At 39.3% G+C, this 12596-nt stretch overlaps 1 protein-coding gene across 2 annotated transcripts in view; it reads left to right on the plus strand.

The window, feature by feature from the left end:
- The window catches only part of IL16 (interleukin 16), a 33152-nt gene that overhangs the window by 10435 nt on the left and 10121 nt on the right, over window positions 1-12596 (plus strand). For both annotated transcript variants that reach the window (XM_052671649.1, XM_052671648.1), the window contains exons 3-12: window positions 2267-2403; window positions 2920-3028; window positions 5224-5320; window positions 5763-5905; window positions 7881-7991; window positions 8922-9036; window positions 9258-9331; window positions 9425-9638; window positions 10516-10633; window positions 11767-11899. In XM_052671649.1, the coding sequence (XP_052527609.1) occupies window positions 2267-2403; window positions 2920-3028; window positions 5224-5320; window positions 5763-5905; window positions 7881-7991; window positions 8922-9036; window positions 9258-9331; window positions 9425-9638; window positions 10516-10633; window positions 11767-11899 (1251 nt within the window). The remainder of the gene's footprint in view (window positions 1-2266; window positions 2404-2919; window positions 3029-5223; window positions 5321-5762; window positions 5906-7880; window positions 7992-8921; window positions 9037-9257; window positions 9332-9424; window positions 9639-10515; window positions 10634-11766; window positions 11900-12596) is intronic.

A 12596-nucleotide genomic window follows, 5' to 3' on the forward strand; every position in this document is an offset into this window, starting at 1 on the left:
CCACAGGGCTGACACGGCACGCAATAAACAATCTCAGAGCCAAACACACTGCACCTCTGTGATGTCCTGGGAAACTGATGATAGCCAAATGCCTTTCTGACAGATAACTACAAAGAGTATTATAAATACTGTGTGTGCAGCAGCTGTGTACTAAGAACAAGTTCTTGGAAGGGAATGAGCATGAGAGAGGCTGGGAGCTGCCTGAAGAGCCCCACCATTAAGTGGAAGTTAAGACTGCAGTGCACAAGGACAGCTACATGAAGCTCTCAGTGTGCATGCCTGACCAGCAGCAGTGAGGGAACATCTGTATATTTCAAGGGAGCAGAACACAGTCATAATGGCTCCTACATTTAGTATCTTACATCTCTACTGTTTTAGAATTAGCACACTGCTCTTTCGAGAACCCTGTTGATTTAACGGATGCTTCACATATGCAGAATCTGGTCTGTAAGTTTTCAATGATGTATAAAATGAATATTTTTTCTACTCAAGATCTGACATTTCAAGACATCTGAATTTATTTTGTTACCATGCTGAAGACTCTAGAGCACTGCCCTGAGATGGAAAATAACCTAACACAGTCCTGATTTCATGCATATATTTCCCCAGAATATTTTACTTTGGGTGAAAAGTAAATGCAGAAGTTCCAAAACTAATACTAGAGTTCAGACAAACTGGTTTAAAACAGAATCCTGTCCATACTCATACACTTACTTATTACTAACTGGAAGCACTCTTCAAAAAAGCAAAAGAGCTTCATAAAATTCAGACGCTCCTCATTAATGGCAGACAATCTGGAATGCAAGCAAACCCACAGAGTTAACATGTCAGTCAATACAAGCACAGCCCTTATCTGTTACCTACTGAATTCAGTCTGTAGTGACTGCAGGGCTCAAACTCAAATACTTCATTCATTCACAGCCTTGGATTTACTCTGGCAGGTTTCAGAATGGGAACCAAGCTCCAACAGCCAGCTGGGATGATAATGACCTGTATTGAAATTGCTGTAAATTCGAAGTTTGCCTTTGCTGACAGTCAGGTATAATGTAATCCCTATTGATTTGTGGTGAAAGGGCACAATAACCCTTAGGGCTGGATGAACTCTGCTTAGGGGAGGAAGCAGCTCCAGAGATACTAAAGAAGGTGGTTATATAGCTTCCCTTGTGCTGTCAGAGAACTACGAATCACTGGAAATAGTCCATGACACTCTGAGAAGTGGACCCTGGAGCAATACAGACAGCTGACCTCTGCTGTGCCTGTGAACAAGACAGTGCTGCTGACAACAGCCTGTCCTGATGTATGGAGTGTGCATCCAAGTCTGAAATCTCAGTCGTACAGCTCTGCTGGGAACAAGCGTGGATCCAAAACACGCTGAGGACCTTGTTCACTTTGTGTTGCCTGGGGAGGCTGGTGTGGGCAGGGAGAGTGGATTTAGCTCAGCGAGAATGAATACTTGAATTAGGAGGTGTACTGAGAAAATGGAGAAAGAATTCTGCACTAACTTGCCAGCTTTCTTTGTCTCTTCAGACTGTTTAAATGCTTAAGTATCTGTGCTGCAGGGATGTGTTTCCTAGACAAAAGTGTTTCCTTTGTATGCTTAGTCAATCCATTCTTTGCTTTATTTACTCACATGACTTAAGACTATTTCTCTTTCTGTATGCCCATATGCTAATGATTCATAACTGTGTTACAAATGTGCTTACAATTAGCCCTCCAGATGCAGCACACAGACTACAGCAACCTCAACCAGACTGGAGATGACAAAACCTTCCAGTGCTGCAGTCATCTTTGCTCCCCTGCCCACTACTTAACAAGTCAGCAGCCAGGGTGGAGCTCCTCATGTTTTGTATACACTTACTTTTCATTCACAGCTATCATATTTTTTTGGAGTATTTCCTTTTTGGATGTGTGTTTACTCTTCCTCCCCGTCTTTTCTTAAAATTGTCAGCATGAGCAAAATTTAGCCAGTTACTATTACAAACGTATTATCAGTTCTCTTCCCCTATATGCAGCATTCTTCCTCTTCCTTCCTTCTTTTAGCCAGAAGCTAAGGAAAACAATTTTTTTTAAACACTGACTTATTAAAATTATAAAATTATTCTTTCACAACTGTACACCATTAAAGGCCAATTCTCATTCCTCTTGGAGGCAATCTGGTTCTAAGATAATTTTCAGCATTTCTTCACAAGATGCAATATAAATTTATGTAACTCTTAGCAACCATGGAACATTTTCTTGAATGCAATCTTTCACCTTTCTCAATCAGGACAACTGCATCTGCAGACTGTGTGCAACCAGAGGAAACAGCAGCTCAGGAACCAAGCTTTCCAGGAGTCCAAACTGTGCCTCTGTCTGGAAAGGGTTCTCAAGCTGCCAGGTACCTGCTGGAAGCACAGCAAACAGGTACAGCACATGTGGAGTTAGCAAGCTTCTAAGGGAACTGTTTGCACAGTTGTTGCACAACCAGCATTCAGCAACAAGTTTGGGCTATTCTGGTCTGTCATAATCGCCTGGACACAAGCCCTTACTCCTTGAGCATCTACCTACATATAATAAGCTGGCCAGTATGGGAGCTTCCAACCAGGGAAACACAAATTGGAAGGGAATGTCTCACACATGAGCTCAGTCCCCATCGATAGCACATATATCTGTGGCTTGAAGCTTATATCTGTGGCTCTGAAGACTTAAGGCAAAACAAGAGCCTCAAAAGCAAAGGGTAGTCATAGACTAGGAATGGGGTATATTCCCTGAGATGGAGTATATAATATATCAAAACATGTCAGAAAGTGCTCTCTCCAAGGCAGAGGGAAGATTGCAGTTGACTCCTGAAATGAGGCACATAGCACAATAGTGTCATATTTTTCTTCGGATGTAAAATGGTATGCATTCATTTTCCTCTATTCTTTATTTCTTTTTAAGGGATGGATGTCTGAGTCCAAGGAATGAAGTGTTAACACTAAATGGGCAATCACTTAAAGATCTGCCCAGCAAGGAGGCTGAATCTCTCATTCAATCAACAACACAGCTGGTGAGCATGGTGATGGCTAGCAAAGTAAGCATGAAAGTTGTGTTTCCCCCCACAACTGTGGGGTGATTGGACTAAGAGACAGGAAGGGAATTTGTGCAACAGACATTTGAAGGACATGGTTTTGCTTTTTCTGACTAAACCCCAAACCTCTTGTGGTCAGACTAGTAGCTTTCAGCAGAGATTTTTTTTCCCAGATAAACAGAGGTTATGGAGAAGCCCTGGGAAATTCTAGCAAAGTCTGTACAATCCATCTTTTTAGAAACACATAGGTTGCCAGTGCTCATTTTCCCTTTGGAAGTTGAGAAAAAGAAGAGGTGGATTAAGGATCCGTGAGTCCAGAAGCCAGAAAGCAGCTCCTATACTGAAGTAGAGGTTGTTCTTGTCTGTTTTCTTTTCTTTTCTTTTTAAATCTAGGATCTGTAGCTAGGAAGTTCTTATGATAAAAGTTAAGGGACTCTACAACAAAGAGGGAAATAGGAGGCATTTGCAGGTCAGCAGCCCTGGGTTATCACTAAATCTTTCACGGAGAAACCCTTTAGATCTGTTTCTTTGGATTAGACCCTTTTCACCACCCCAAACCAGATGGCACTAAAAGCTTTTCACTTGCAAATGTTGGAGGTTGGTCCCCTAATCACACGTTTGCATCTTTGAAGACAACAGAGTTTAGCCAAAGGTTTGTTGCAGGCTTAAGGTCTTGCTTGAAGTTCAAGGAAAAAAGTACCATCTGGTTGTTGTTTTTTCTTCTTTTTGTTTAATTATTATTATCTACGGTAAGATCACATAGAAAACTCTGGTATAATCCTAGACTGAGGAAGTATTCCTGACTGGGCCTGCTATCAGGTAGAGTAAGACTGGATAGAGAGCATTCCCTTGCACGACTGCAGTTATGAACTGTTTCACCCAGATGTCTACAGAGTTCTGCCAAGATTTTTGCTTTTCTTCCTCTTCCTTAAGCAGCTCAGTGGCCAGAAATATACCAAACTATTGTAGCACAGTACCAGGCAGGTGATCTGTGCTGTTAAAGACAAATTTGCATCAAAATACTTAAGGGTTAAGAGTAAAAAGTATTTTGATGCAAATGTGTCTTTAAATTCTTCTTGTAAAAGAAACTCTGCAAAATCAGTTCCACAACGCCTCTTTGAGGACATTCTCTGCATTTTTTATTCTCAAGAGCTCATAGGAGAAAGGGAGCAGAAAGCCCTAGTATGATTTAGCTACATGACTAATGCCTCCACCTGCTGTCAAAGAGGAAAATTACCATTTGTCAGTTCTGAATTAAAAAAACAGCACTATTGAAAATTTGGCTCCTAAAATTTGGAAGAAAGTATTTGTGCCGGTTGGCTCCAGAATTCTTACTGCTTCTTATTCTTAATTCTTCTTACTGCTGCAGAATACTGCTGAGCAAAAGCCTTTTATACCCGGAGTTCTACTGAATCACTTTCCCTACACTGTCTGCACTCAGTAATATTCTTCCTTTGACTGTGATTCCTTCGTGATCAATGGCATTCTCTATGACGTGACAGAAACAGTACTATCAGGAAATACATGTATCCAGACGTTATTCCTAACATCAAACTATTAATCAGATGTTATAATTTATCATCATTTATCATGTGTTTATTTATTTAGTTTTTGAAAAACGCTCAACCCTTGTCCTCAACAAGACACACACATTTGGGCATTATTTTAAGACGAGTGGGAATTAGACACCCATTCACTATTGTAAAGCTGAGCCCAAACGTTTTTGTTTTGAAAATAATGCTCTCCTATGAAAAAAGTAACTAAAAGTGCCTGTCATCCTCAAAAATTAGAGCAGGATGGCTACACTTTATCCATACATCAAAATGTTAGACTGTCTGAATCGATTAGTGATGTCCATTAATTTTATGTCTGTTCTGACTAAAGACCAAAATCTATTTCAACCTTATTGCTCTGGCAAGTTATAATCATATTTCTTTGACAAAGCACTGAGCTGTCTACTATGTTATCATCTTCTATATTTTAAGTAATTAATTTTGCAAAATGTTTTCACATTTGGCTACAAGCCAAATTAGGAGAAAATTTGTTTTTAAATGGAGATCACTTTCAAGAATTTATTGATAGCAATGTAATAGTCTTACTAGAAAAAGTCAACAAATGGAAGTATTTCTCCTTCATATATTCTCAGTTCGTTTGTTTTTTTTTCCACCTCAAAGGAAACATCAACCTGTAAGGAAAGGCCTTTGGAAGTACAAAATGGTTGTTTTCTGCAAAGTAAAGCCCTGTGTCAACGGACACGCAGCAACTCAACCAGTAAGTTGCAAAGAAATCGTTTTCTCTCTTGTAGTATTCTGGGTGTTCACAGCACAGTACTCTGTTTGCAGTGTTGGAAGATAGCACAGCTGTTGTCCAGACACTCTGAGATCCTCAGCTAAGAACTGCTGCCACATAAAGGCATCAGTATTTATATTCTCCAATCCTACAATCAAGGGTTTTGCATGTAAACGTTCGCTTTTATGTTTATCAAAGTGTACTCTAAATAAGCTGATGCTCTTGTGGTTGGGAATGTTTGTTTTTAATATAATTAACGCTAATTGCTATTCCCACAAGTTAGAATTAAAAAGATGGCTCCCTTCAGAGAGATTTACAGCTGGAAAAAAAAACTTTTCTAAGGGAAACGTACCTGATCAGATGAATATGCAGAGCTTTCCAAAGCTAGCAGAAGTAACTTGGCCCCTCTCCCCATGTCCTGCAGGTGTAAACCCGTACTGGATAGGGGACATGGACTGCACAGCACCCCGGAAAGCCGTGCCCTTCAGAGAGCAGCAGCCCCATGCCCTCCATACCAATCGGAAATCACTTTCCCAACAGCTGGACTGCTCTGGAGGGAGAACCCCAGTAAGTGCTATGGGAAATCACCTGAAAAACAGAAAAAATAAAACTGAAGATCTCTGATGGATGTTGGAAACCAGTCTGGCCATCAAAATATATCTTTCTCTCAGGCCCGAACAGGGAAAATGGAACCAGAGGCATCACCAGTCTCTGGCACACTTGTTTCCTCTCCCCCATGAGGAGCAGGAAAGGCACTATGCCAATGAAACCCCTTTTCTTCAGCACCTTCTCCCATCCTCTGCCCTGGCAGGCTTTACAGTGTGTGCAAATCCCCCCCGAGGTGGTTCGTGCCACCTTGCTAGCTCACTACCCAGAGCTCACTGCTGAAGAGGACCCTACCCCGGCACCTCCCCACTGCTAGCCATGGAGATGCTCTGTGCACGTGGCCTGAACTTCGGGCCCTGCTGCTGTGAGCATCCAGACTTTCCTCCGTTAGCCCACTTATGGCCACATGCAGGTATGGAGTCACCTCGTGGCTGGTAGTCACTGCTCATGCTGACTTCATGAGGCTCTTTCTGGTCCACTGGGAGTCAGACATATTTCAGCAACCATGATAATGTACACCCCTTTGCTGTCTAAGCAATCCACAACCCAGAGGAGCAGAGACAGTTAAGAGAAATGAGGGTATTTGAGGTCCCATGTGGATGGATGTGGTGGGTGCTGCCCATCGGCTCTTTGGTTGGCATCCCAGTTCTGGGTACTGCAACCCATCACACAAACAAGCAGAAAGCAGAGCTCACACAGCCAGAAACTCAGGAAATTTGAAAACTTCCACTTTCAGATGCAGGAGGCCTGCAACAGGGGAATAAGCAATGACAGAGATGTGGCAGAGCTATACGTACCAGAGAGCACATTCTTGGTCTTGCACAGGCATCTTCCTCCTCCTCGGCATTTTTTCATGTTCTCAACATGATGTTGAATTAATAAGCTTGTTTCCATGTTACAATCTTGACTTATATTATAGCATATGTGGAAGTTGAACTTTTGACTGATGTTCCATGCACTTTCACACCTGTTAGTTTCATTCTACTGCTGAAAAAAAAAGAACCCCCCCCCAAAAAAAAACCAACATTGAAGTTGCTGGGATTTTTAATGAGTTCTATTAACTCCGGTCCTGCTAAACTCTGTGCATGGTTAGTTTCAGGTAATGACTTCTGTTAATGCTTAAATTAGTTTGTAATACTCAATTCTATGTTAGGTTTCCATTAAACATTTAATTAAAGGTTCATTAAAATGGGTCAAATCTCAGGGGATGGAATGAAGAAATCCACTTGCTGTGGCATGGACAGGTCATGAGCACTGAGAAATTGCTTGCCTTGGTTATCAAGCAAAAAAGTTGTGCTTCATCTGTTTCAGCTGTAGAGAGAATCCTGTGTGTTTGCTTAATGGAGACAGTGCAGAGTAGTTTACAGACTGCAGAAATATCGTAAGCACTAATTCGTATTTTTGGGGAAATGCAGAAAGGAAGTTCTATATGTCTCATTGTAAATTATTCAGTAGCAAGATGAGAGAAGGGGGTTAGAATTTCTTGTTTCTGAGTTCAGTTCTTAGAGGCAAATGCAGCAATACTTCTTTAGGATCCCTAAATGGGATTTTGGCATGGGGAATCAAGTGAGAGCACAAATGTATCTTTCTACACCACCACATGTAACTTCAAGGGCCATTCTAGCTTTGGACAATTTCAGTGAGCAGGAGCTCAGAGGTCAATTCACATGCATTGAAAGAAAGCATAACACAGATCACCAACAACAGAATGTATCACAGAGATCTGTTTTCATATAAAAAGCCCCAAACTCCACAACGCAATCCATGCAAATTGTTTAGCTGAATAACAACCGGCTTCTCAAAATGAGAAGGATTTTTTAAGCCTTCAGTAACATCGGTTACTGTAAAGAAGAAAATTTAAAGTAAACAAGTAACCCTAATCTGCATCAAAGAACAGCTGGTTCTGCATGAAAATTGTATTTTTTTGTGTTCTCAGGCAATTTCAAGGCCATCTAGATCACTAAGTACAGCACAGCTGGTGCATGCATCTTGTGGCTCACAGGCTTCGGTGATCTCTAACATCGTGTTGATGAAAGGACAAGGGAAGGTGAGACTGGCTCTGTTGACTACCATGTATGGTGTTTTGCTTCATTTCTCAACTGCAAACTGATAATGACTTCAGGTGCTCAGGTTTCTAGTTGTAGACTGCCAGTTCATACTAGAATACAGAGAAGATGTGGGTTGTGAACTTAGACATATAGCTCTTGAACTAGTTGAACAGGGTTCTAAGTTATTAAAACTTATTTGTGTCATATGTTATTTGTAACTATTTAAGCTGTGAGATACCTCTCAGAAGTTGTTACATGAAGTATGATCAGCATCATTTTCAAAATCATCACTTACTGTCTGTATTTTGTGAGCACAGAAGGACATCATCAGCACTGTACTTTCCTTTCTCATTTAAGGGATGTTAAATGGCCCCAGACATATGAATTAGTCTCACAGCATCCTTCTGAGGGTAGTAGATAGTTTGTCCTTTTACATAAGGAGGAAAGACAAAAAAATAATCAAAGACAAGCATCTACTTAAAAGAATCTACAGTCATTGCTTAAACTTACAACACACATTAACCTGTTTGGTAGAGGATAAGAGAAAGATTCTCTCCACAAGATCTGAGTGCCTAAGGTTAGTTGTAAGATCTTCTGTGATTATTTTATCAATTTCATTTATGGGAAAGGAAATCAAGAAAACAGATGAATGGATCTCTCAAGGTCACATATTGGCCCAGGGGCAAAATGGAACGTAGAAGCTTTCTTATGTGTTTATAATAGGGAATTAATTGATTGCAAATGAATCATGAGAGTAATCAGCTGAAATTTTCATTTGCTTTTACTACTGGCATGTGGTTGCCTATCTTTCACAGATTATACTGCTTTGTTTACTGGCATTGCCCATGTAGCTAATGCTGATGATTTTGCAAATGGGATATGAAGACTAAACATAGGCTCTCACATGCCATTTTTCTTCCATAAATCAGGGCTTGGGCTTCAGCATTGTTGGAGGGAAAGACAGCATTTATGGGCCAATAGGAATCTACGTCAAAACCATATTTCCTGGTGGAGCTGCTGCAGCTGACGGAAGACTACAAGAAGGTGAGAAATCCATCTTTTCTCCTTTTTCCCACTCCAGATTCCCAAAGAAAATCTAAAGAAAGATTAAGTGAAGATGAAGGTCCACTGAAATGAGCCACAAGTGACTTTTACATCTGCATCCATTATTACGTTTGCAAGACTCCTTTTTTAGTACATGCATATATCATACAACTTATTCACAATACAGTAATATTAACATGTTTTTTTATTTTGAAAAACAGGTGATGAAATCCTCGAACTGAATGGAGAATCAATGCATGGATTAACACATTATGATGCCTTACAAAAATTCAAGGTTACGTACTCTCCTTTCAGAACAGTTTCAGCCTTTACATGCAACATGCATGTGAACTCAACCCATTCAATCGTGATCTCTTCTTTCCAACAGGCCAAAAAGGGTCTTCTGACTCTAACAGTCAGGACAAGCTTCAGCACACCTCATTCTGCTTCCAGCTATTTGTCACCCCACTTGTGTCAGTCACTCAGCTCCAGTATATGCATAACCAAAGAAAACAGCTCTTTCAGTTCCGAAAGTCCAGTGTTCTTATTAAATGCTACAAAGCCCAATGATAGAGTCATAATGGAAGTTAGCCTAAACAAAGGTAAGTGCTAAAATTGATTTAGCACGGACAAACGAGGCACTGATTCACAAAACACCACTCATGCTATCTGCATGTCTTTCCTCACTAACATTATTTTCCTGAACTAAGTTTTTTAATATACTAAAGTAGACCATGATGCCTCCAGTGCTAACAGCAATCTATCAGCAGTGGCTTTTGAATACCATCTGTCCTCAAGAGTCAATCATACCATTTCTTCCCTCAAGTGTTGTCACATTTATATCCTTCAGATGAAAAAGTAGATCTCTTAGCAACAACTAATTCCTATGCAGTTCTTATCCTTAATTATTCAAGTAGTTTGCTTCATTCTTGAGGTGGCTAAAAAGAAGTAAAATACATACTTATGTCTTCCTGTATTTCTGCCATTCCTGCTCCAACTGTTACCTTCTCCTATTTACGAGCAATAACTGACTGAAATACGTTTTTAAACACAGGATCAACAAAACAGTGAATAAAGAATCTATGAGGTGACTTACCAAATAGAATGGGATCTCACATCAGAGTATGCAGAGCAAAGAAGTACATTTGCAAAAATCTTGAGCTGTACTGTAGAAAACAAAAAGAGGATTGAGACTATAAGAAACGACCACACACTTGCTCCTTAAATTTTTGGTCTTTTCGTTTCATTCACTCTCTGTGCAGTCATTTGAATTCCGCTGTCACAAAAAATATTTTGCAGAATAAACTTAGATTGCATCTTATGTGTAATATGTACAAGTTGTGAAAACAAGAGTAGGTTCCTGGTTCGTAACAGAATAAGTTAAATAAACTGAAAACAGTGTTTTTTAAAATTATTCTCTCCAATTGCTTGTTTTGACTGTTTATTACACTTTTCTTATTATTATCACTTTTTTTTCAGAGCCAGGGGTTGGCCTTGGAATTGGGTTATGCAGCATCCCTTACTTCCAGTGTATTTCAGGGATTTTCATTCATACCCTCTCACCAGGTTCTGTGGCACATATGGATGGGAGACTCAGGTAGGATAAGAAAATTTGTCTTATGATAACTTTTTTCCATTGTTCTAAAATATTTTACAGCTTTATATTTTATCTCACAAGGCAAGAGGTCAGTGCCTTCTGGAGGCTTTGGGTTAACAGCACATGCTATTCTGAGGGTTTGAGAATGCACATGTTTGTGATAGCCAGAATTTCCAGAAACATCACAGCCCAGTGGGATTGTTGTCACTCGTCTATACTTGGGTTGCTTTGGAGGGTTTAGACAAGCACAGAAATATGTTCCAGAATGAATTCTATAAGTGAAACAATGAGGACATATTTGGAAAAAAACAGAATACATGGTATTTTCTGACTTGCGTGGGTTTTAGATTTTCCCAATTAAAGCTCCTCAGATTCTCTCTTCTTCCCCAGTGGAAATGCAGTTTTACTGAAATGATCCCTAGTGGAAGTATAGAAATTCACCTCATAAGATTTATGCTCAAGTAGTCATGTTGAGCATACTTATAATTGAACAGAACACAGCTTTCTCAGTGACTTTCTTTAACTTAGGTTCTCTCTCTACATGCAGTACTTAGCTGAAAGAACAAAGTGGTTGCACACTTGGAAAGTTTGATATGAATCAATGCCTTCAGAAGGCTTCTTAATATATATGAGAATTTGTAATGAAACAGGGAAGAGTGGACAGCTTGGAAAGATTCAGTTCAAGCATCGCCAGGATTACAATCGTTTGTCACTAGAACTGTTGTGTTAGCAAGTTACTCATACGTAGCAGAAATATGAATATCCTTTCTCATCTGAAATAACACTAGCAGACCATAACAACGTGAGAAGTTGAAGAACTTGATAGGAAGGAAGCTGTAGGTGGAAACAGCAGCTGAGCTGCATACAGCAGAAAGATCAGACACAAAGAGTATGAGTAGCTAAGCATGAACTTCATAAGCTGCATGCAGCAATGCAGCAGATCAAAAAAACCTGACATTCAACTCATCCCCATTCCATTTTCTGTGAAGAGAACAATGAGACAATGCAATTTATATCTGTGATCAAAGTAGAGGTCAACTACACAAATCTGCTTTTTGCATATCTCTGCATGGGTGAAACAAAGATGGGAGGAAAAATGTTTTATTCACACTTTCTTTTAAATATCTCTGCAGGTGTGGAGATGAAATTATTGAAATTAATGAAGCATTAGTGCAAAATATGACTCTGAATGAAGTTTATGCTGTACTAAGCCATTGTGATCCTGGTGCAGTGCAGATTATTATCAGCAGACACCCTGAACCACAGGTAGCACTCTGTATTCTCATTTTCAGTAAAACACGTAATGATAAACTAAGATTAAGAAAGAGAGGAAGTGTTAATCTACAAACAGGTTAAAACAAAAATGCTGCTAATGAAGATGCTGATCTCATTATAAGCATCACTGCAAGTATCTGAGACTGATTATGGTATAAACCTAGGATATGTCCTTGCATATAATCACAAGATTTAAATCATATTTAATTTTTAAAATAAAATATGATTTTTAAATCATACTTTAATCATAAGATTTAAAGATTGCTTCAACAGTTTGTGTGCTGTGAATAAGGAAATTACAGAAATAATATTTAAGGTATAAACAAAATTATATAGATCAGAAAAATAAACTTTAAAGAAATGATTCTTAGTAAGAAGACATAAATATGAAAGAGGGATTATATTCCTCCTTTCCCTTCTGCAACCCCCTCCCCCCCAAAAAAAGTTTATAGAACCATTTTCTATACTGTAATTAAAATTTAGGTCTTCCTCAGCTGTTTGCTATTCAAGTAAAAATTTTGCAAAATCAGATATTTCTCCAGAATGCTTCCTAACACAAACTAGAGCATAAATGATTAACTTTAATTTGTTGCATTAAGTTATCATTAGAAAAAAATCAACATTAAATTACCTTACACTGATAAATCCAGTATTAAAGTTCTAGAGAAATATGCAGAAGTACATTTAT

The sequence above is a fragment of the Tympanuchus pallidicinctus genome, unplaced genomic scaffold, assembly GCF_026119805.1.
Source record: "Tympanuchus pallidicinctus isolate F22 unplaced genomic scaffold, pur_lepc_1.0 scaffold12, whole genome shotgun sequence".
Classification (NCBI taxonomy): domain Eukaryota; kingdom Metazoa; phylum Chordata; class Aves; order Galliformes; family Phasianidae; genus Tympanuchus; species Tympanuchus pallidicinctus.